This window comes from Anomaloglossus baeobatrachus, chromosome 7 (genome assembly GCF_048569485.1).
Source record: "Anomaloglossus baeobatrachus isolate aAnoBae1 chromosome 7, aAnoBae1.hap1, whole genome shotgun sequence".
In the NCBI taxonomy this organism is placed as follows: domain Eukaryota; kingdom Metazoa; phylum Chordata; class Amphibia; order Anura; family Aromobatidae; genus Anomaloglossus; species Anomaloglossus baeobatrachus.
Genome location: NC_134359.1, coordinates 246,256,568 through 246,282,552, shown reverse-complemented (window position 1 = coordinate 246,282,552; position 25,985 = coordinate 246,256,568). Strand labels below are relative to the sequence as shown.

Below are 25,985 nucleotides of genomic sequence, written 5' to 3'. Positions count from 1 at the left end.
ACCAAATGATAAAGTGTTGTGTCAAGCTCCTCGATATTATGTCTACATTGTCATAATAAAAGTTACGGTGCAGGCTATAAACAAAAAAAATATTCCCAACAGATAATGGTGTTTATGGCATTTGTTGTGGGGGACAGAATGGGATAACAGGTCCATCCACTTTACAGCCATATGTTGTAACAAGACCTTTTTGCACTAGAAGCAAGGAATGGTGACCTGAATTGAGCAGTTTGCTAATTTTGGACTCTGGTCCACTAGTGTCACGTGTATAGGGACAGGTTTGGGGCTAGTTCTCATCTTACCATCTAGATCATGCACTTTAAACAGGTTTTTTCCTTTTGGCACTGGTGGGGTTAACGCACTTTCTTTTGCAGCAGCGACTACTTCAGTTGGCGGCAGTTAAGCAATTGCTGGCTGGGATATAAGCCCTCTGCTTCCTGTACTTGTTGCTGGTTATTCATTCAGTAGGAGCTAGCCAAGGAGCAGAGTGGATGTGTCTTGCTGCTGCTGCTATTCTGTTATTATGGTAAGTGGTTTCTTCTATCCCCTTTTTTCGTTATACCCTTACCCTTACTCTGTGGTCATCCCCAGGTGCAGGTTATTGTTGTGTATAGGTTTTTATTTACCCCCGTCTGTTTCTGTGTTAGTGGATTGTTGGGCTCTGGCCAGGTCAATCCCCTGGGTGGTGGGGACTTAGTTGTTAGGGCCTGGACAGGAGACAGGGCTACGCTGGAAGCTCGACCCTGACTACCTCAAAGTCTACCGTCGGGATAAGGGACAGCACAGGGCCCCCAGACTTAGGGCCAGGCTAGAAGCCCCAGTTCCATCTATACTATCCCGTTACAACTCAACTAGCCACAACCGTAGTCCATGGCTGTCAAAGCAGAGCCCTGAGACCCTCCTGCAACCTGCAGCCCAATGTTGCACGTATGACGTGACGGCAGCCTTCTAATCAGAAGGGGATCATTATTAGTAGGATGGGGATGTCACAGGTAGTTGGAGGTTCACAGGGCTTTAGTTCGTCGTCCTAGCTGGACCAGGGTCTTATAAATCTTTTTGCTCAATGCTTATGTTGGAAAATATTATCTAATTTGAGTGCTGTCATCAACACGTGAAAAGTTGAAGGAAAGTCGTAATAACTTAGAAAAGTTTGGAAAGTTTTAATTACTTTCCGACTATAAATAATTACAGCAGAAAATAAATTATTTCCTTTTACCCACAGCCGTAAAACATCTCAAATGCCCGGTATAAGCCTCACCTGAAGAGCGGTCCATTTAGTCTGCTGGGTCAGTGCAGACACCATATCTGCAGAATGGATGTGAAGCTCCTTGATCTCACTGACGCTCAGGCTGGTGGCCATACGTCCCAGGGCTGTGATGTGGTAGCTTTTCCATTCTGACAGTGGCCCCCAAACCTTCGAAGCAAGAATGGAACATTTCCAAAATTACATGTAAAACCAAAGTGACGCACCATCCTGAGCGTGATAAAACCCTACAAGTATCATTACTGTACCATTTTTGCCTTTTCCTTCAAAACGAATAGCTGGGATTGATTGAAGTTTCCTAAAGCCCCAAGGGTGTGAACACATTTGGAGAAGGTATCTGTGGTCATGCACTGCAGCTCCTCGGGCGTCCAGAATGCATTGCCTTCACCCAATACCATCACTGTGGCAGAAGATGGCGCTCTAATGCCTATACAGTCTACGTGACACATGAACATATGACATATGATGAGTGGTTAGGTAATCACGGACATCGCATACTGGATATGACTTGACTAAATTATGGTGAGAATAAACAGGATACCAGTCCCTGATGAGCACTTCTTAGCAATTTCGATAACACAATATCAAACTCGTCTTATTTATTTTGTGGTTTTATCCTGGGACCCGACAGGCACGAGGACCCACCACAATAAACCCATATTACACACTGGTGAAGGAATACGACAGTCACCACCTATGCCCACATACCCAACTGCACAGGGGCTTTCTTCTGCCAATGCCCACATCTAGTTCTATTGTGTTTTGTAGGGAGGGACTTAGTTAGCACCATAGTGGGCACCATACTGACAGGGGCATATTTGCAATAGGTGCAGGTGTCGCAGTTGAACTGGTGCCCTGGAGCGTAAGGTGGCCCAGTGGTCCCTTTGGCCCATATGAGAAGACCAATTGTCATGGTAGTGGCAAGAGAAGTATGGCGCACGACGCAACACACTACAACATAATGGGTACACCGGGATAGAGAGGATACATGGGACACCTCCTTCCTATTTAAACTGTAGAGTCTCAAGGCAAAGAGACTCTGGCCCAGAACTTGTTACTAGTCTCTACAACAGAGAGACGACTGTGACAAAAATGCTATTAAAGACAGTGATTTTTTTGGCTGTGTGCACACACTGTGTTTTTGATGCAGATTTGGTGCCAATTTGTCGCTGGTTGTCGCTTAGGTTACTGGCCACTACTGCAGAAGTGGATTGTTTCCTTAGCAAGGTGCACAGTGCTTACAAGCTGTTTGCTATAGAGCTTACAAATGCCACTTTAAAGCTGGCCAGATCACTGATTTCATCCAGCTTTCATCCCCTCAATTCCTCTGACGCTGAAGATGCAAAATTGCCTTTGCATTCATCACAGGTGAATGTAGAGTTCGGACCAGCAGCTCAGCCAAGCAGCTAGTCCAAACTGTGCATCATCAGGAACACACAGGAAGGGGAGAGGCAGGGGAGCTGTGTGCTCCTGAACATAGGATCAAGCCCCCAGCAAACAGGAAGGGGAGAGGCAGGGGAGCTGTGTGCTCCTGAAGATAAGATCAAGCCCCCAGCAAACAGGAAGGGGAGAGGCAGGGGAGCTGTGTGCTCCTGAACATAGGATCAAGCCCCCAGAAAACAGGAAGGGGAGAGGCAGGGGAGCTGTGTGCTCCTGAAGATAAGATCAAGCCCCCAGCAAACAGGAAGGGAAGAGGCAGGGGAGCTGTGTGCTCCTGAAGGTAGGATCACACCCATTGCAATCAAGAAGAGGAGAGGCAGGGGAGCTGTGTGCTCCTGAAGACAATATCATGAGAATAACCCTTTCACTTTTGTTTTTACCGAAAACAAATGTAATTGGAATTTTAGCAGCTGTTATACATTAATTAGCTGTAAACTTAAAAAATATGCTGGGGAAAAAAAAGAGAAAAGCAAAGAATTTTTACACAAATAGAAAGAAAAGATGTTTTTTGATCTTTTGGGCAAATTTTAGAACAAGACCTCATCACATTTCTTGTCCTTTTAGATCCTAATAATTCCGGCTATTCAATACCTGAAAAGACATTTTGTTTGATGTCCGGTGAACAATGAGGCTTTTGAATACCAGGGATAAGAGGGGAAATGGCATCTTTATGACGTCTGCAGAATGTGACTAACAAGCCGGATAATAAGCTTTACCTGCTGTCTGTTCAGGCTCAGATATGTTGGCACCACGTAAGTGAATGGCATCAAATAAGCCTGATAGCATCTCATCACTGCGGGCAATGCCGGCTGCTCCCGATACAATCTCTGATACCAGCTTCTGGAACTGGGCACAAGTTAGGAGAGAAGGGTACACGTATGAAATGTCGTATACACAACAGCATTGGAAATGTGCCTTTATTCTGGTGACCGAGTCATGACATTTAGAAACTTCTCACGTGTTTAATTTTGGGACATTTTGTCGTCATTTGTGCTCAGAATCTAATTAAACTGTAAATATAGGAAAGATCGCTGAATTGTTATTGTTCTTTTGGGGGGGTTTTCATTACAAGTATGAAAAACGCAACAAAAAAACAAGTCACATAACACATCAATTGGCTACCGAGTAAAGGGAACCTGTCACACCCAAAAATGCTATTTATCTGAAGATATAGTAGTACGGTAATTTGCAAGACAATAGCGTTAAGGGGTTCTTTAAGAATTAGATAAAATGGCTTCTCTGGTATAATTCAAACAGCAGCATGTCCTAGTCACATGTCAGTATGGGCTGCAGACTGAAGATATACAGCTCCCAAAACCTGTATGAATACTCACAAGAGCTGTATCACACATACCTAAGTCAGACTGCCGTATGTGAAGAAATATATCTCTTTCTCGCTGAGCATAATGAGGTTATATCCAGGATCTCCACATGCATTCTCCTCACTGTTTATTTGTTTTCCATGAACTGCTATAAAATTGTCAGACTGATGAAGGAGGGGATGAAGCTGAAGATCTTCTCATCAAGCACAACATGGGTTAAAATGTTTCTTCACACATCAGAGTTGGCAGCTGAGGTACGTGTGATACAGCCCTTATGAGTTGAAAGTCAGGAGCTGTATATCTTCAGTTTGCAACCTGTTCTGACACAAAAAGACGTCTCAGAGGAGATCTCATTTATATCTATAAATACATGTGTGGTCAATACAAAGGACTGGCACATGACTTATTCCTTCAAAAGACAATACTAAGGACCAGGGGGCATTCACTGCGAGTGGAAGAAAAGCGATTCCGACAGCTAAATAGGAAAGGGTTCTTTACAGTTAGAGCAGTCAGACTGTGGAATTCCAACCACAAGAGGTAGTAATGGCAGATACTATAACAGCTTTTAAAAAAGGGCTGGATGATTTCATCACTATACAGAACATTGTTTGTTATAAATGACTTCATGACAAAATGTATAATTGGTGGAGGAAGTAGATGGACCGATGGCTTTTTTCAACCTATGTAACTATGTAACATGACTAGGATGGGCTGTAGTTTTAATTATATCAGGGACGCCATTTATCACATTCTCCAAGAACCCTTTAACTCCTTTGTGGAAAACTCAACAGAGCAGGTACAGGGAGAAAATGATGTTATATTCTCCCTTCAGCCACTCACTTTCAGTTAGGGTATTAGGGAGGTACACCTACTCTTTACTTTTATTTTTTTCTTAATTAGAGTTTGTTTTGGGTCCTTGAGTTAAAACTGAGTTATGATTAAGGGCTACCTTGAGTCTAAATTTTCCTCTACTTATCATCCTTAATTCTATCCCTTTAAGTGGGTTCAGAGCACAGGAAGTGGAAGTGGAAATACTTTATGGCAATTTTATAATACTACCCTCTGTGACAGTAATACCTTCTCTATGATAATAATGATCTCCTCTTTCGACAGAAGATGCCAGAAAGGTGCCATATCTTGTGCTGTTTCAGACGTCCAGTTTAACGGGTTCCTGCACGATACACAGTACACCGATAATATAACAAAACGACCCCTTCCTATAGTAGCCATCCCACAGAACCACGCTTACCCATAATATTGCCAAATTCTGTATCTGACTGCTTTTTTTTGTTCTTGGCTGAGATCTGAGCAGATCTTCATCTGATTAAGCGCTGCTTCAATTACATTTGAGGATATCCCATGTTCTATGATGCTTGGAGGTAAGTGACAGATAAGATTTCCAAGTATATCTAGCTGATACACATCTGCAACCGAATTGTTCTGAAAGACAAAGGGATCTGTTATATTTACTTGTATGTACTGATATCACTGAGATGACATTATACTTGTGTGCACTGATATCACTGAGATGACATTATACTTATGTGCACTGATATCACTGAGATGGCATTATACTTGTATGCACTTATGTCACTGAGATGGTATTATACTTGTATGTACTGATATCACTGAGAAGGCATTATACTTGTATGCACTGATATCACTGAGATGGCTTTATACTTGTGTGCACTGATATCACTGAGATGGCATTATACATCTATGTACTGTTATCACTAAGATATCACTTTATACTTGTATTTACTGATATCACTGAGATGGCATTATGCTTGTGTGCACTGATATCACTGAGATGGCATTATACTTGTATGCACTGATATCAGTGAGATGGCATTATACTGTACTTCTATGTACTGATATCACTGAAATGGCATTATGCTTGTATGCACTGATATTTCTGTGATAGCACTATAGGTCATGCTATAGTCACTGCATAGTGTATTGGTTTATCTACATCACATCGGTGGGTGAAATGAAACTGGGCACTATTCCTTAAGACAATGTCTAGATGCCATTATGGTTATATGCATTGATATTGTCACGCTCCCCGGGTCCCCTGTCCAGCTCCCCGGCTCCCCTGCCACGCTCCCCGGCTTCCCTGGCTCGCTCCCCGGCTCCTCTGTCCGGCATCCCCCGCTCCACAGCCTCCAGGCCTCCTCACCTATGATCCCCAGGCCAGGCGTCCCGGTCCCCGCTCCCAGCGTCCGCCGGCAGCTTCGCTCCAGCCCGGCTCCCCTGCCTCCTGTTCGCCGCTCCCTGCACTGGCTTCTGGCACCCGGGCCTCGCGCATGCGCATTAGGGCGCGCGGTCATTGACCCTTTCTTAAAGGGCCAGCGTCCACAGACAGGATATTGAACACACAGGTACAGGGTATAAAGGGGTTTAATGTCCAAGTGGGCGGGGCCTGTTCTTCGTGTTTCCTAAGCTAGGAGTCAGGTCTCCTTGTCTCTGTGATATACTCACCTATCTCTCTTCTAGAGCCGCTCCTGCCTCACCATCCGGTCCTGCCGATTCCCGAACCCCGAACGCTGACTATCTGCCATCCCGTCAGTCCGTACCATCTTTGATCCCTGTGGTGATCCATCCTCTCGCTCCATCGGTTCCGGACTCTGCCTGACAACATCTCGGCCTCCGAACCTGAGCTCCGTCACCCGGACTACCATCAGTGACTCCGTGGTCCCAGGGACTTCTGCATTCCACTCTTTTGCACGGACTATCCGGCTACCTGTAGTGCTCCGGCTACCGGACCCCTTGCCTTCAGTAAGGTGTTCGGCCCAGTGGATCCACCTCCTGGGTCTACCCGTCCACCTGGCCCTAACAGATATCACTGATATGAGATTATACTTGTATGCACTGGTATCACTGATATGTCTTTATACTTGCATGCACTGATATCACTGAGATGGCATTATGCCTTTATGCACTGATATCACTGAGATGGCATTATATTTATATGCACTGATATCACTGAGATGGCATTATACTTGTATGCACTGATATCACGGAGATGGCATTATGCTTGTATGCACTGATATCACTGAGATGGCATTATACTTATATGCACTGATATCACTGAGATGGCATTATACTTATATGCACTGATATCACTGAGATGGCATTATACTTATATGCACTGATATCACTGAGATGGCATTATACTTATATGCACTGATATCACTGAGATGGCATTATACTTATATGCACTGATATCACTGAGATGGCATTATACTTATATGCACTGATATCACTGAGATGGCATTATACTTATATGCACTGATATCACTGAGATGGTATTATACTTATATGCACTGATATCACTGAGATGGCATTATACTTATATGCACAGATATCACTGAGATGGCATTATGCTTATATGCACTGATATCACTGAGATGGCATTATAATTATATTCACTGATATCACTGAGCTGGCATTATGCTTATATGCACTGATATCACTGAGATGGCATTATACTTATATTCACTGATATCACTGAGATGGCATTATACTTATATGCACTGATATCACTGAGATAGCATTATATTCCATGTTATTGTCACTACATAGTGTATGTGGATTATCTACATGGGTTGGTGAAATGAAACTGGGCACTACTCCTTAAGGCAATGTCTATTCCCCCTCTGATCTGTATTTATGCATTGGGCTGTTTAAGCTCCCCATGGAATTGTGATGTAGAGACTCTTACCAGACATTGATTTACTTTGTTAATTACAAAATCCTTCTTGCTTGCATGTAGTAGCAAATAGTTAACATCCGTCTTCCTTAAACCAATTAATATCTGTTTGCACAGAGGGTGAGAGGCTAAATATTCTGTCCTGGAAGGGAAAAGGTGATTAGAAAAGGCAATGTAATAGAAAACAACTGGTTGGTGTTGCTAGGTTATGGGCTTTTGCTTTTAAATGCACCAAATGTACATATAATTGAAGCCTCCTCTGTGACCTTGGTTACCAAATCAGTAGGGTGAACTATTTGTAAGTGCTTCGAGGTAAAATGTTTATTTAAGGATTTTTAAAAGGAAGTTAACAATCACATTAACAACAGAAAATGTTCAGGACTTTACAGGCTTTAAGGCCCTGTGCGCACGCTGCGGTTTTTACTGCGATTTTGCTGCGGTTTTTGCCGCATGTTTTGCTGAGGAAAATGTTCATAACCTTGCTGCAGTCCTTCCCCAGCAAAACCTATGGTAAAAAAAATGTTGTGCGCACACTGCGGTTTTTTCACCAACAGGTTTTGCTACGGAATTTCCGCAGCAAAAAGAATGTGCATGTCACTTCTTTTCTGCAGGTACCTGTGGTATTTTACCCCATTGACTGTAATGTAATCATGAAATATCGCAGGAAATAACGCAGGTAGCAAATTATATGCATTTCATTGCGTTTTCCTGCGTTATTCCCGCGTTATTTCACGTTTTTCGGAACATAGTGATCATCACTGCCCTGCATTTTGCAAGGAAGTGATGTCATTAGGACAAGAACAGGAAATTGGCAAGCGGGGAAATAAGGAGTTAATGGCACCCCATAGCTGCCATTAAGTTCAAGATTAGTAATGGCAGCGTCTGTAACACGCCATGACTAATTTGTAAGTGAAAGTAAATAAACACATACACCGAAAAAATCCTTTATTTGAAATAAAACACAAAAAATCCCCCTCTTTCACCACTTTATTAAAATCTCCAAATACCCCTCCAGGTCCGGCATAATCCACACGAGGTCCCACGACGCTTGCATACAGATCCAGCAGCGTGTCAGCCATAGTACTCAATGCAGCCCCATGAACGAGGCTGCAGGGGTAATTCCAAGACATTTTTCACGGTCGGTGATGTCAACACATTACCGCTCGCGAGAACTTCAGGGCCTCCCAAGCAGTAATAGAGTGACGTCACTGTCCGGCAGTGACCCTGCGAGAACTCAGATCCAAGGTCCCACAGGGTCACTGCTGTATGAGAAATACTGTTGAGGGGGAAAACACATATATCAGAAATAAAGCTGTAATATCTATCAACCTATTGTCGTGGGCGGCGGGGCGCTGCGCTTACCACGCTCGGATCCGGCGCTGCTGCTGCTGCTGCTCGGTGGCTCGAGCGGTGAGCCGGATCCGGGGACTTCCTCGCCCGTGAGTGAAAGGGGTGTTTTGTTGGTGTTTGGGATGTCGGTTTGTGACGCCACCCACGGTGTGTGGTGAGGTTGGGGCACCACCGCTGCTCTGTACGGGGATCCCGGGAGCGGTGACAGGGAGCAGCTGGCATGTTTTCCTCCCCTCCGTGGGTAGGGGGATTTTGGTAGTCCCGGGGCCCGGAGTTGTTGTCTGTTTGATGGATTGCGGGGCCTGGCCAGGTGCAGGGTCGCGGGGCAGCGCAGTGCCAGACGGCACGGTGGTACTTACTCAGCCAGTAACGCACACGGAGTCTCTGGTAAAACAAACGGCTGGATGGACGAGTCCCACAGATGGCTGCGACGGTCACTCCCGGTAGGTTGGCGGTAACTGTCTCTCCCTGCACCGGTGTTATGTTCTCGGCCCCGATGGCTTCCCACCGGTAACCCGCTCCCCAGCGGTATGTTTGCCGGAGGAGCCCCTTTTGCCCGCAGGCGCTGGCCCTGAGAACTCTAGCTGTGGCGGTAGCTGTATTTCCCTTCACGGTTGAGCGGTTGTCTTCAGTCGGGTCTTTATTGCTGGGAAACCTCGGAGGTTCCTGTCGCTGACGGATTTGACCGGTTTAACGGCGACTCCTAGCCTGGTCGGGGTCCGTAGGCCCTGCCGGATGGTGCTGGCTTCTCTTCGCTCCCCGATCCGGTACCGGCGGGCCACCGCCCGTCCCCGATCCTTACGGTTGTGCGTCAATCGGCCTCTCCTGCAGACGGTCACCACCGTCTGCCAACCTTGCTGTTTCTGTGCCCGGGCCACGTATCCGGACACGGCCAGTCAGTTCCTCCACTACCACTTCCCTCTCACACTCTACACACTGCTCTCCTCAACTCCACTACACTCTCTCTCCTTTTCCCGCCTCCAGGACTGTGAACTCCTCGGTGGGAGGAGCCAACCGCCTGGCTCCGCCCCACCTGGTGTGGACATCAGCCCCTGGAGGGAGGCAACAAGGATTTGTGTCTGACTTTGATGTTCCTAACCGGGGTGTGGGGTGTGTTGTTGCAGTACCTGTGACGTCCTGGCTTGTCTAGGGCGCCACACTATCCATCATCTATCTATCTATCTATGTCTTTTTATCTATCTATCTATCTATCCATTATCTATCTATTCCTCTATCTATCCATTATCTATCCCTCTATCGATCTATCAATCTATCCATTATCTATCTATCTATCCCTCTATCCATCTATCTATCCATCTATTTATCTATTTATCCATTATCTATCTATCTTTCTCAGAAGAAGAAGGAAATGACAACACATATATTATTTTTTTTTTTTTTTCAACATGCTGTAGTGCATTGAAGGCATAAAAACACAGGTACCAACCCATGGCAAAACCGCTACAAAACCGCGGTAAAACTGCATGCGGTCTTCGGGTGCGGTTTGCTGCGGTTTTTTGCCACCAGTGCGGTAATCTTTCAGAGGGTGCGGAATGTTCTTAAGAAAATTCCATTTTCTAGTGCGCACAGGGTCTAAAGGGAATCTGTCAGCAGGTTTTTGCTTCCCAATCTGAGCGCAGCATAATATAGACACAGAGATCCTGAATCCAACGATGTCTCACTTAGATTACTGGGGGCAGCCTTTCTGACACAATCAGAATGTTTAGATTTAGCAATGCAGCAGAGCTGAGAGAGCTGTCCCCGCCCACACATGGGTCTCTATACAGTTTGTACATTGAAAGTGAGGTGTCAATTACAGGAGGGCGCGTGCCAGACTGTCCTGCGCGTGACATAGTAGTCCTAGCCATGATAAGTCCTGCTGCTTTAACAAACATAGCAAATAGATAACAGATTGGACCATGACAAAACAGGCATTCTTGACTTCCTTGTTTTAACCCTTGCAGCATGATGTCTTCAGATTACATAACAAAAACCTACTGACAGATTCCCTTTAAAAGGAACCTGTTATCAGATTTATGCTGCTCGATCCACATACATTATTAATCGGAGCCTTGCTGTGTGATTGCAGCAAAGTATGTTTCACTCTGAAAAACTGTCATTTCAGCAAAAACATAATTTGAAAAGTCAACCAGGAACTAGAAGGAGCTATCTCATTAGTCCGGTGCAGCACCTTTCCGGCTTCTCCAGCTGATTTGCGGGTCTCTCCCTGTCTATACACATGGGAAAGACTTGTCAATCAACTAGGAGAAGCTGACAGGGGGGCAGACTAGAGAGATCTCTCCCTATAGTCCCATTGTCCCCAGCTGACATTTCAACCTATGTTTTATCTGAAATACAGCAAGGCTCTGATTCACGCTGCCCGTGGTAAAGGCTGCATTAATCTAATGATTAGGTTCCCTTTAAAATCTTAAACTTCTAGACATTTCCATGTTAAACCTAATATTTTTAGTCTTAACTAGTGATAATTGAGCACTACCATGCTCGGGTGTTCAATACTCATAACTAGTGATAATTGAGCACTACCATGCTCGGGTGTTCAATACTCATAACTAGTGATAAGTGAGCACTACCATGCTCGGGTGCTCAGTACTTGAGTCGTAACATGTGACGAGCAAGCACTACCATGCTCGGGTGCTCGTAACTAGTGATGAGCGGACACTACCATGCTCGGGTGCTCTGTACTCGTAACTAGTAATGAGCGGGTACTACCATGCTCGGGTGCTCTGTACTCGTAACTAGTGATGAGCGGGTACTACCATGCTCAGGTGTTCAGTACTCATAACTAGTGATGAGCGGGCACTACCATGCTCGAGTGCTCAGTACTCGTAACTAGCGATGAGCGGGCACTACCATGCTCGGGTGCTCTGTACTCGTAACTAGCGATGAGCGGGCACTACCATGCTCGAGTGCTCAGTACTCGTAACTAGTGATGAGCGGGCACTACCATGCTCGAGTGCTCGTAACTAGTGATGAGCGGGCACTACCATGCTCGAGTGCTCGTAACTAGTGATGAGCGGGCACTACCATGCTCGGGTGCTCGGTACTCGTAACTAGCGATGAGCGGGCACTACCATGCTCAGGTGCTAGGAACGAGCAATCAGTTGCTTGGATGATCGCAACGCGAGTGTAATGGAAGTCAATGGGGGACTCTAGCATTTTCTGGAAGAGGTCCCAGAAAAATGCTCAAGGCCCTCCATTGACTTCTGTTATACCCAGGTACTTGAATCACACCCATCCGAGCATTCGACTGCTCTTAATGAGTACCGAGCACCCGAGCATGGTAGTGCTCGCTCATCAAAGGAGGTGATTAAGAACAGAAAAATGTAAAGAATATTTATTCTATATCTTTACAAAATTCTTTATAAGGATCAGAGCTCTAATTTTCTGAAACAGTTTACACCAATGTTCCCCAACTTCAGTCTTCAAAAGTATAAAAAATCTAAATGCAGAATTGCATTTTTTTTGGGGGGGGGTTGCAATAATGCCTCCAAAAAAATGGTCAAAGGGTCATATGTACCCCCAAATTATTTCAATAAAAACGTCACCTTGCTATGCAAAAATACAAGCTATTAAACAGCTGAAAAACTATTTTTTTTAAGAGTTTCTGCATTTTTTTCATCTATTAAATAAAAAAAAATTAAACAAGTTTTATATTGCAGAAATGAAACTGATCTGAAGATTCACGTTGCCAAGTCATTTTTATAGCACAATGAATTCCTTAAAAACAAAACCCCAAAATAATGGTGGAATTGCTTTTTTTATGAGTCCAGCTAAAGAGTGAGAGAGCTCATGAGTTCAAGTGTATGCAATCTCCACCATCCCAGTCTGACTGACTGCTGCAGCTTATACTGAGCAGTGTGAGATCTCAGCAGGGAGGAGGCACACTGAAGAGCTGTCATTCAATGTCAAATCTCAGCAAGCAAGGAGGAGCACTGAAGAGTTGTCAATCAATGTGAGATCTCAGCAGGGAGGTGGAGCATTGAAGAGCTGTCAATGGGTGTGAGATCTCAGCAAGAAGGGGGAGCACTGAAGACCTGTCAATCAGTGTGAGATCTCAGCAGGGAGGAGGAGCACTGAAGAGCTGTCAATGGGTGGGAGATCTCAGAAGGAAGGAGGAGCACCGAAGAGCTGTCAATCAATGTGAGATCTCAGCAGGGAGGAGGAGCACCAAAGACCTGTCAATCAATGTGAGATCTCAGCAGGGAGGAGGAGCACTAAAGAGCTGTCAATCAATGTGAGATCTCAGCAAGGAGGAGGAGCGCTGAAGAGCTGTCAATGGGTGTGAGATGTCAGCAGGGAGGAGGAGCACCGAAGACCTGTCAATCAGTGTGAGATCTCAGCTGGGAGGAGGAGCACTGAAGAGATGTCAATCAATGTTAGATCTCAGCAGGGAGGAGGAGCACCGAAGACCTGTCAATCAGTGTGAGATCTCAGCAGGGAGGAGGAGCACTAAAGAGCTGTCAATCAATGTGAGATCTCAGCAGGGAGGAGGAGTGCTGAAGAGCTGTCAATGGGTGTGAGATGTCAGCAGAGAGGACGAGCACCGAAGACCTGTCAATCAGTGTGAGATCTCAGCAGGGAGGAGGGACACTGAGGAACTGTCAATCAAGCTAGGTAGGTGAAAAGCATCATACAGCTCTTCTAAAAAAAGGTTTACAAAGTAAGTACACCAGCCTCATCATACCTATTTAATAATCCATATAATAAATGTCTGCAGTTTATATTGTAACAGATTAGCTTTAAAAGTGATTGATGGAAAATCTTCAAGTTCTACCAGAGAAAACTAAACATAAAAGTAATAATTGATGTGAATCCCAAGAGATATCAGCTGATGCTGAAGTAGCTGAAAATATTGGTATTTCTTGTAAAAAGAAAAAAATCTTGTAATTTTAAAACTTTTTTCTAACACTTTTCATCTTCCAAAGGTCACAAACCCTTTGTATGTTATGTAGCCCCTATCAGGAGTATAGAACCATCTTGTACGCTTGTATCTGACACCGCTCCGGGGCGCTGAACGACCCAGGTGATATAATTCATCTCCCATCGCTGCAGTAATGATCAAAGCCGGATGTTTCTTGCCTTGGGAAGAACTAAGCGATGCTTCCATATTCCTCATTTGCATAAGCTGCAGTATATTATTACACTTTTTTTTTTTTACAAATCCTTTGAAGTAACGAACTTACGGAAGTACGGCCATCAGGAACGGAGGGATAGTAGCTTGGGAAACCCTCCAATATTTCCACGCCAGACAATGGATCTGAAAAGTCAGACAAAATGTAGGCGATAAATATTATTTACATCCAATATCAGTATATAATAACAGCTCATCATACACATCATGTCACAACTACCAACCACTAGTGATGCCAACAATTCTTATTTCTCTTTTATCTTTCACGATCTTTACCAGTGGTAGCATCTACAGTCATGGCCGAAAGTGTTGGCATCCTTGAACTTGTTCCAGAAAATGAAGTATTTCTCACAGAAAATTATTGCAATTACAGGTTTTGTTATACACAATTTTATTTCCTTTATGTGTATTGGAACAACAATAAAAAATAGAAAAAAAGGGGCAAATTGGACAGAATTTCACACAAAACTAAAAAAATGGGCCGGACAAAATTGTTGGCACCCTCAACTTAACTTTTCCTTGCAGATTCATCTATTCCTTCAGAGGTCCGTCGTCCCACCCACAGGGATTAGATATAAGTGTAACGAGGCCCATGGGGATGGCACTCTTCTGGTCCCAGTTTGTCAGGTCCTACTCCCCACGTGGGAGCCCACTGATCTTCAGCCTGGTAAGGGGGTTCTAAGGGTATTTACCAGGGGGTGGCCACTATCCAGGCCGTCCGGACTTCACCCTTTTGTAACGTGGTTCGTTTAGCCCAACTCTCACCAAGGTCCCACGTGTCCGGTGCCAGGATCTGACCCACTGGGTCCAAATTACACAAAGCTATCTGATTCTTCCTTCCTCACACCTCCCTCAGATGTGGGTTCTCACTCTCCCATCGGAACTCTCCTGCTCTTTCCTGTGTGTTCCTCATTTTTGTGTCCTACTCTCCTCCCACACTAACACCTTCCTGCCTAGCAGGCACCAGGGAAGTGACTTTACACAGGGTTGCCACCTAATGGCTGTTACACACACATTAATATAATACCATACATTTGGTAGAGATCTGGTTTGCTGGTGTGGGGTGGGCTGAGCCCTGCACCCCCTCACAGGGTCACCGCTGAGCAGTGAGACAACAATACACACTTGCTGTGTCTCGCTCCCAGAGGAAAGAGGGGACACAGGCGGAAACACAACTTGCAAGTATTCCGGAAGGAAACAAAGTGACTGTGATCCCCAACAAACAGCTCCGTAAGAGACAGTTTGGGTTCAGGCGAACTGGCAACCAATCCAGACTACGCCGAGGTTGACACCTGAGCCTGTAGCTGTATCGCTCCCTTAACTCCTCTACTTGGCGTGACAGTGCCTGCAATTGATTTTCAAGGGAAGTAACTGCGTCCGTGAGGAATTAGAATGTGACTGAATATAATGTCATGGGTATCATATGAAAACCAGGAGTAGGGGTGTCTAGACTGGATCTCTGACTAGGGATTCTATGCTGTCTCTCACCCCAGAGGTACGCCTGATGGTGGTGAGGTCTGAACTGCCAATGTAGCCCTGACGCCTGTGTAACCCTGGTCTAATACCCCCTCTCCCCCACCCCAGGAGAGGGCCGGGAGAGGAGAAATGAACCCCACAAAAAACAACAGACAGGAGAAAACCAAAGCTCAAACTCACTGCATACACACACAGAGGAGAAAACAATAAATGTTCAGGGAGAAACAAAACACAGGGAGGAAATAAACTAATGACAAGGATATTTCCACCGTACACCCAATAGCATACAACTGTTAACCAATAACTGGATCACCACACAGAAGGACCAGTATTGCTGGAGCAAACCTAGAGCTATATTCGGCATGTGAGGCTAAGTTCCACTATTTTTTATATGGTGGAGGCGGCTGTGATAGGATGTCAGCAGCCTGTGACCCCAGCAGCAATTCACCAGCCAGCAAGAAATAACTTCTGCTAAACCGATAACCAGAGAACACTAAACTGTAGACGCCCGATTCTGGCTGAGCAACTAAGAAGCATCAGGTTGCCTGCCAGTCTCTGCAATGTGAACAGAGTCTGAAGTAGCCATGACACCTAGTGAGTGAGGGGCAGAACACCGCAGGACAATAACAAAAGAAAAGAACTAATACTATGTCACGGAAATAGATCAGAGCTTAGCGGAGGGACAAACTCCTTTTAGCACATATGGAACAATCCTACAGAGAAGTGTATCTTCCTAAATTGAACAAGGACATCAACTCAAACTTCTGTTTTTATTAAAGAGCAGTCACTCCCACATACCTCCCCTTAGTGATCTCAGATGGCGCTGGTAATGGGATGTGGCCTTTGGTCTCTAGAAATTAATGAGATCCTCAACTTTCAGGATATCTTTGCTCCTGGAGGTCCCAGGCAGAAGATATTGTGGTCACGTTTCCTATCACAATTTTAAATTTCCATAGGGATGAAATATGGCATGGATAGGATCATCCATTTGATTGATATTAATTTGGAGCTCATAGGTATGCCTCACAATTATGTAATAACATTCAGCGTATTCTCCTTCAAATGACAATGTGGAAAATGGGTCTCCCAAACTGTAAGATTTACTCTTTTCACAAAAACTCACATATTTTCATATCGTGGCTCTGCCTCTGGCCCAGCTGCTGTCAGCCTTTTTTAAAATTCAACAGAGCTGACTCCACAGGTGAAAGAAGTATTGCTTCTAAAGGTCTGTATATACAAAACACAGGCTTTCCATCTGCTTTACAGCAGCAGATGTACCACATCAATTACCCGTCCAGACCAGGAGGTCCTTCTTCAATGAAGGCTGCACAGGGGTCAGATGTAGTGTTAGTTTGCTAACTCTTGGTCCCTTTCCAAATGATGATGAAGTCATGCTTAATAGTCTGATCTTTTAATACCAATACATTATGTCAGTGAGTATAAGAAAGGGTACAGGTGACTTAAGGGGGCTTTACACACTTCAACATCGCTAGCGATGTCTCTAGCGTTCGCACCCGCCCCCGTCGGTTGTGCGTCATGGGCAAATAGCTGTCCGTGGTGCACAACATCGCTAACACCCGTCACACATACTTACCTTCCAAGCGACGTCGCTGTGGTCAGTGAACTGCTTCCTTTCTAAGGGGGTGGTTCGTGTGGCGTCACAGCGGCGTCACTAAGCGGCCGCCCAATAGAAGCGGAGGGGCGGAGACGAGCGGCCGGAACATCCCGCCCACCTCCTTCCTTCCTCATTGCCGGCGGCCGCAGGTACGATGTTGCTCCTCGTTCCTGAGGTCTCACACTTAGCGATGTGTGCTGCCGCAGGAAGGACAAACAATCTGCGTCCTGCAACAGCAACGATATTTGGGATTAGAACGACGTGTCAATGTTCAACGATTAGGTGAGTAATTTTGATCATTAGGGGTCGTTCGTGCTTTTCACACGCAACGACGTCACTAACGAGGCCGGATGTGCGTCACAAATTCCGTGACCCCAACGACATCTTGTTAGCGATGTTGTTGCGTGTAAAGCCCCATTTAGATTTAAAGCACTACTCCAGCACTGGAAAAAAAACAGCTGGAGTGATTCTTTAAGATCTCTGCTTGCAGTCATACATTGCGAAGCTTTATTTTTGAATACCTGATGTGGAGAAAGTAAAGGCAGATTCTTCTCTATGAGCTTGTAGTGGTTTAGAAAGGTCGGCTTGCTCATGTTGTCTATATATTCACATATCATCCCTTTCACCAGCTGCCCTGTACTAGAAGATATAAGGGATAGAAAAAAAAAGTTCACTTTGAAGATTCTGGGGTGCCAACCAATATGGAGGAAATCGGGCATAATAAGACAGGGAACACTTCATTTATTTACCCATGACCTATGACATTGCTATATAACGCATGTGGATAAGTGAGGGTAGCAGTTGTTATTTGGGACCATAAGGGTGTATTAACAAAGGGCACATAATTGTGAAACAAAGTTGTGCGTCCGTAGATCCATAAGGGTGGGCATAGTGTAGGCCGCGCAGCTATTTACTCTATGCCGTCACAACTAAGCTTTATTTATACCAGCATGGAAAGTTATGAAACACTGCATATCACTTTTTTAGTGGATTTGTCTATATTCCTGTACAAAAAAATGCATGTAAGTAGCTTTCAAAGCTTTTCTTTCCCCCCAGTCTTTTTTGCCTTCAGCTACATAGATATCAGAACATACTCTGTAAAATGTGTGAATAATCCATTACATATTAATCCATTACATACAGTCTCCTATGTTCTCAGCAATATGATGTCTAGTCTATCATAAGATGTCCAATCATCCCTCGTAGACTATAACATACCTTAGCAGATTCACCAATGGTACATGTGGAGACAGTAAGTCAAACAGAAGAAGGGCCTGAAAAACATAATGAAGGGTGCGATTAGTTATAGAAAACATCACTAAAACATATTAAGAAGGAATACTAATGGAGAAAAGGGATATATGTTACTCATTCCAGCAATTTGTGTTGGTCCCCAAGAAATACCCAGGTCTACATTGCACCATTGCACTGTGAGTGAGCAGGGAGTACTAGACAATGGCGAAGTCAAGAGTTGGAGCAGGCATTGGGATGTCAATCAAGATAGAAAGGAGGATTCGAAGACTGGATTCCATGACTATTTGGGATTGTGGCTTAAATCCTAATGCCTGGATTCCATGACTATTTGGTATAGTGGCTAGGATCCTATGCCTATTCAACCATAATTGGGGTAGGACAACCTTTTTGACCTTGAGAGATACATTCAGCCCTGAGAGAGGGTCATGAGCTACATCCAGCTCCTACCTCCCCTACAGTAGTGACTCCAAGAGCCTCCATTGCCGGTATAATTACATCAAAAACGTTTCCACAGAAATCACACTGAGACAGTGTACCAAAGATCCAGGGGTTCCTACCTTACCCCATTCAGATCTGCTCTTCTGTGTTGGACTACTAACAAAAGTCACCATGTGGAGACCTGCTCTTCATAGGTGTTTGCAAGACCTGGTGCTTATGAACCAAGCTGGCACACAGCCGTGAGCTACACATCATGGGCCCAAGAGCCACATGTGGCTCCCAAGCTAAAGGTTGGGGACCCCTAGAGTGGAAGATACAGAAAATACAGGACCATCTTTCTAAATCCATTCCCCATTGATATACCATAGTAGCGATGTTATAGGGGCCTCAAAGCAAGTGTCAGGTTTTCTTTAAAAGCCCATGAACACATGTTATTACAGAATGCTGCTTTTTGTAGAGTAGTGACTGATACCTCAAGGGACTTCTTGACTGAAACTGCTAAGCCTTTTATGAGGAATACCTGGTTTCATTTATAAAGCTTTATTAATGGATGCTCTTGGGAACAATGGCTGCTGCTTCTATGTCGGGAGACTTCGGCACTGCCAAACCCTCTGCTTCTCCTCGTTGCCTGAGTGGAGGTTCATGGTTGAAGGGCATTTGGGCTAAACACATAATTACCTGACTCGATCTCATCTCTTTGTCACTTAGTTCAGTGGCGTCCACCATCCTTTGTGCTAAGAGTTGTGACAGAGACACTTGTTTAAAGAACGCTCCATTCATGTCCGACAGAACACCCAGGAATTCTCCAGATGACATCAGCTAATTGGAAGGAACACAGTGAGGAAACATGACCATGTGATATTGCTATGTCCGTGGCGTTTATGGCATTGTTCTAAATGTCAGGATAGGGAGCAATATTACTATTCTGTAATTCTTAGTCATAAAACTGCCAGATGACGTGGAGCTGATACCTTCAGAAGGTACAGCGTGATATCAATGTATGTTCTAACCATTGTGATTCTAGGTTGTATGGGATGAACTGAATATAAGGCTTTAATAAACTTTTTATCAGTGGATGCACTAGTGAAACTACAATGAAATGATATGTAAGAGGATCTGTCAATTGCCATAAGTATGTCCCATTTTTATTTGGTGTAAATGCCACTGATCTTCTGAATCCCACGCTGTTTTTCTTTTGTTCCTGCCCCTCTCTGTTCCTGAGATATGGCCCTTTCTTCCCTATGTGTGTCACGGTCGTCTCCCTGTGTCTGGAGACTGGTGACAGCTTTAGGATTTGAGCGTCTCATCTCCATCTGGGACTCTTCAGTTAAATGTTGTTTCATTTTTCTTGGTGCTGAAACAGTTTAATGTCAGTTTTGCTGCTAGCAGCTTTCCAGCAGTGCAGCTCACCTGCAGCTGTTCTGTAGCTTTGCCCCTTTGCGTTTAAGTAGCAGAGTTTCCCAGCAATCTTTGCTGATTATACAAACCATTTGTATGCTGGCCGTCTTGGTGGAAGGAGCTGCTGTGAATTCTCCCAAAGTCGTATTCTGTACATTTTGGTTGTTATTCCCCTGTGTGTCTCACCTACCCTCCTGTTGTATTAGTGCAGTGGTGGGTCACGTGTACCTTACAATCTCTGTGGGTGTTGTCTTTAGGACCACACCCAGTTGGATAACAAGACTCCATTTATAGACAGCTAAGAATGGGCCATATCTCAGTAACAGAGAGGGGCAGAAACAAAAGTAAAACAGTGCCGGATTCAGGAGAATAGTGGCTTTTATACCAGATAAAACTATTAAATATTTATGGCAAGTGACAAGTCCTCTTCAAAGGGGAGTAATGCTTTTGATGATTACTTTTTATTATTGTAATCTGTTGGGATATCTACATTACCACAGTATTATATAGTTCGCATCAAATAAACTAGCTATCTATGTAATGTATAGGCCAGCAACCTCTTTTTAGATGTCTTTCTGAATTTTACGCCTCCTTGAATACGCCAATAGCATGCTTGAAAATGCGTTTTCTAGAATCTAGAAGAAATATACTATTTAAAGGAGCTTCCCAGTATTAAAAAAAAAATTTGCAATTCTACCTTATTTACTTCAATGGAGCAGAGCTGCAATACCACACGCAACTTGAAGACAGGTGTGGTGCTATTTTTGGAAGAAAAAAGTAGTTTTTCAAATCCTGAACAACCCCTTTAATTCTGTTCTTACAGTTGCTCTTAGGGCTTCTAAGCAAACTAAAGCTCACTGATCTCCAACCTTTTTAATTACAGCAGCCTGCAGTTGGCATACACAATACAGGTTACTATCAAACTTGGACTTTTAAATTATTCTGAAAAGAGGATTGAACTCCAACCCCACGGTGTAGGGGCAGTGAGTGGGGTTAGTGAACCCATTGGACCCTTTAGTGGGAGGGGATTAACTAAGCGCCTACTGCAAGGCGGACGCAAAGTACCACTCTCAGGGCAGTGACTGGGACTGTGGCAGCTGATCCCCAGGACAGGAGACGGTCTCAGGTACGGGCACAGGTATAGGCAGGTACAGTCAGGATGACTGAGGCAGACAGCCAGGTGAGTACGAACAGATATAGTGGCATGGCAGGGTCAAATAGGTATGGGAAAGCAGGTACAGGTGACAGACACAGGGATAATGTGACAGGAGCACAAGAACCTGACAACTTGCTAGCAGACTTATATACTGACTAACTAAAGTCATTGCGCAGGCACCTCTCCTAATGGGAGGGTGCCTTAAATACATAGTGCCTCTCAGCCATAGGCTGAGGCATTTCCTGGAAATAGCGCTCCGGCCCTTTAAGAGGAGGGCTGTTGTGTGCATGTGTACTAAGCGTTTTCCCAGGGAGCCTGTGTGGCGTGGACAGAATCCGGCGGGAGAGGGAGGCAGACAACCACATGGGCGGCCGCAGAGCTGCAGGGGAGGACACAACCCGGCAGCAGCGGTGAGTACGTTGGCGTCCCACCAACCCTTGTTTTTTTCCTGTTGGAAGTCATTGGTGGTCCATCTGCCTGTCTTCATAGACATTAGGTTGTCAGCAGATTCTTTTAAGGGTTCTTGAAAAATAAAATGTTTTTTTCTTTAGGTGGAAATACTGAGTCTTTATCTGACCTGCGGGATATTAGTTTTCTCGTTTTATTTTAAGATCAATATGAAAAAGCTTTTTAGATTGATTTATTAAGAGGTCAAACTGTATAGTATGAAGTCCGCCTGCTGAGAAACTTAGGTACTTGAAGCAAAGTGTCTCTAATCTTTAAAATAAAACTCAAAAGCTTGTAGAAATAACTAATAATTCCAATATAGCTCTGAATGATTCACATCCTTTTAAAGCAAAGCTATCATTAGAAAATGACCTATAGTTTAAATTACGTTTTTACATTAAATGTTTTTTTAAAATATTTTGCCATATTTTTTTATTTAGTTTTTTTTACATTTCATCATCTATATTAAAAATATAAAATATAAAAAACTTACATTTCTCACACTGGCTACTGGGGCTTTTTTAGTCTCTAACTTCCTGTTTGCTTTTTTTTAGGAAATAACCCACATACATTTGCCACAATGGTGAAAGTCCAAGCCTATCTTTTGTATTGAAGTTTCTAATAAGCATGTGTAAAGGTTATTATGAAAGTGTAAGGTAAAGAATGGTCTTGTCTTGTATTTTATATTTGTGGGATAAAGCAATGTGAATTTATGTATAAATTATATGTAGTAGTTGGTTACGTTTTAAGTAAGAAGACAGGTTTTACATCAGTGGTTTCAAGCACGTGGGTCACATGCAGCCCCTCAGGCTGCTTCTTGCAATTTGCAGGCACGTAACCGCCTTGACGATCGCGGCCGTTGCAGGGGCCGCTGCTGCCAGTGCCCGCTGCTTTGTTTCTGATGAACGTATTACCGCCGCTGCACAGAGTCAAGCTCTCTCTACATAACTATTCCAGTGGTGGTCGCTGGCCAGTCAGAGGCAAGCAGCTGATGCGTATGACGTCACCTGCTTGCATCTGATTGGCCGGCGGCCGCCATTGGAATAGTGACTCTGCGCAGCAGCAAAACGTTCATCTGAATTTCTGATAAAACGCTTGTAGTGGCTGCGATCATCAAGGGGGACTCGTACCTGCGGGCGGCATGAAGCAGGAGAGGACACCGAGGGAATGGAGGACAAGTGAGAAGAATGTGTGTGTGTGTGTGTGTATATAGGTGTGTGTAATGGTACAATAGGGGACCAGGATGGGACATTACTTGTGTGTGTGTGTGTGTGTGTGTGTGCGTGTGTATATATATGTGTGTGTAATGGTAGAATAGGGGACCAGGATGGGACATTACTAGTGTGTGTGTGTGTGTGTGTGTGTGTATATATGTGTGTGTGTGTGTGTGTGTGTCTATATGTGTGTGTGTGTGTGTGTGTATATATATGTGTGTGTGTGTGTGTAATCAGGGCTGTATTTTGCCTTCGTGCTGCCCTAGGCACTTTAAGTGGTCGCGCCCCTTAGTGACAACGTAAAACTGAGTTTTCGCACACGACATCTGTTTAAGGCAGATCTACTCTGTAGCACACTTTAAAAAGTATCAATAAGAAACGAACCCCCCCCCCCCAATGGGAATCACCACAGGCACATCAAAACATAGCATGAGTATAAAATATTCCCACCACACCGTCCCCACTTATATACTGTGACTGTGACACTGCCCCTAATAAACACCACACTGCACTCCCTTATAAACTACTGTATATCCACCACACCTTCCTCGATTATGAAATATGATCTGTACATTGTGAGGAGGGAGCAGCATGATGTGAGGACAATGTCCCATGCATGCTGCCCCCTCCTCACAATGTCCCATGCATGCTGCCCCCTCCTCACAATGTCCCATGCATGCTGCCCCCTCCTCACAATGTCCCATGCATGCTGCCCCCTCCTCACAATGTCCCATGCATGCTGCCCCCTCCTCACAATGTCCCATGCATGCTGCTCCCTCGTCACAATGTCCCATGCATGCTGCTCCCTCCTCACAATGTCCCATGCTTGCTGCCCCCTCCTCACAATGTCCCATGCATGCTGCCCCCTCCTCACAATGTCCCATGAATGCTGCCCCCTCCTCACAATGTCCCTTGCATGCTGCCCCCTCCTCACAATGTCCCATGCATGCTTCCCCCTCCTCACAATGTCCCATGCATGCTGCTCCCTCCTCACAATGTCCCTTGCATGCTGCCCCCTCCTCACAATGTCCCTTGCATGCTGCCCCCTCCTCACAATGTCCCTTGCATGCTGCCCCCTCCTCACAATGTCCCATGCATGCTGCCCCCTCCTCACAATGTCCCATGCATGCTGCCCCCTCCTCACAATGTCCCATGCATGCTGCCCCCTCCTCACAATGTCCCATGCATGCTGCCCCCTCCTCACAATGTCCCATGCATGCTGCTCCCTCGTCACAATGTCCCATGCATGCTGCTCCCTCCTCACAATGTCCCATGCTTGCTGCCCCCTCCTCACAATGTCCCATGCATGCTGCCCCCTCCTCACAATGTCCCATGAATGCTGCCCCCTCCTCACAATGTCCCTTGCATGCTGCCCCCTCCTCACAATGTCCCATGCATGCTTCCCCCTCCTCACAATGTCCCATGCATGCTGCTCCCTCCTCACAATGTCCCTTGCATGCTGCCCCCTCCTCACAATGTCCCTTGCATGCTGCCCCCTCCTCACAATGTCCCTTGCATGCTGCCCCCTCCTCACAATGTCCCATGCATGCTGCCCCCTCCTCACAATGTCCCATGCATGCTGCCCCCTCCTCACAATGTCCCATGCATGCTGCCCCCTCCTCACAATGTCCCATGCATGCTGCTCTCTCCTCACAATGTCCCATGCATGCTGCCCCCTCTTCACAATGTCCCATGCATGCTGCTCCCTCCTCACAATGTCCCATGCATGCTGCCCCTCCTCACAATGTCCCATGCATGCTGCTCCCTCCTCACAATGTCTCATGCATGCTGCCCCCTCCTCACAATGTCTCATGTATGCTGCTCCCTCCTCACAATGTCCCATGAATGCTGCTCCCTCCTCACAATGTCTCATGCATGCTGCCCCCTCCTCACAATGTCTCATGTATGCTGCTCCCGCCTCACAATGTCCCATGCATGCTGCTCCCTCCTCACAATGTCCCATGCATGCTGCTCCCTCCGCACAATGTCTCATGCTTGATGCTCCCTCCTCACAATGTCCCATGCATGCTGCTCCTTCCTCACAATGTCCCATGCATGCTGCTCCCTCACAATGTCTCATGCATGCTGCCCCCTCCTCAGTGTCCCATGCATGCTGCCCCCTTCTCACAATGTCCCATGCATGCTGCCCCCTCCTCACAATGTCTCATGCATGCTGCCCCCTCCTCAGTGTCCCATGCATGCTGCCCCCTTCTCACAATGTCCCATGCATGCTGTCCCTCTCCATGAGCTCCTAATGCTGCCTTCCTCTTTTCCATAATGAGACCTTCATGTTGCCCCACTCATGCTAAGACCACCACACTAACGCTTATGCTGAGACCCCCCACACACACACTACCCCACTCTTGATATTGACTCCCCTACATTGCTCCACTCCATACTGATCCCACACATGCTGCCCCTTCTTCACAATGAGCTCCCAATGCTGCCCCCTCTTATTCTGAGTCCTTACACTCCCCCCACCCAATCGATTTTGTCATTGCACTATCCCTCATCCCTTGTCCTCTGTCTCTAGCATTAGCCCCTCTCTCCCACTCCCCCAGCATCAGCCTCTCTCCCCCAGTCTCAGCCTTTGCCTCCCCCCAGCCTCAGCCTGCCCCAGTCTCCGCCTCAGCCTCCCTCCAGCCTCCCTCCAGTCTCAGCCTCCCTCAAGTCTCAGCCTCAGCCTCCCTCAAGTCTCAGCCTCAGCCTCCCTCCAGTCTCAGCCTCAGCCTCCCTCCAGCCTCCCC

At 45.5% G+C, this 25,985-nt stretch overlaps 1 protein-coding gene across 1 annotated transcript in view; it reads right to left on the bottom strand.

Annotated features, from left to right (window-relative positions):
* The window catches only part of OTOA (otoancorin), an 82,001-nt gene that overhangs the window by 17,980 nt on the left and 38,036 nt on the right, over window positions 1–25,985 (bottom strand). Inside the window, exons 11-20 of the mRNA XM_075319148.1 lie at window positions 19,702–19,842; window positions 18,550–18,605; window positions 17,853–17,970; window positions 14,293–14,366; window positions 7,751–7,880; window positions 5,276–5,466; window positions 5,104–5,197; window positions 3,421–3,550; window positions 1,513–1,700; window positions 1,259–1,414 (exon numbers count right to left, since the gene is read on the bottom strand). Of these exons, the coding sequence (XP_075175263.1) occupies window positions 1,259–1,414; window positions 1,513–1,700; window positions 3,421–3,550; window positions 5,104–5,197; window positions 5,276–5,466; window positions 7,751–7,880; window positions 14,293–14,366; window positions 17,853–17,970; window positions 18,550–18,605; window positions 19,702–19,842 (1,278 nt within the window). The remainder of the gene's footprint in view (window positions 1–1,258; window positions 1,415–1,512; window positions 1,701–3,420; window positions 3,551–5,103; window positions 5,198–5,275; window positions 5,467–7,750; window positions 7,881–14,292; window positions 14,367–17,852; window positions 17,971–18,549; window positions 18,606–19,701; window positions 19,843–25,985) is intronic.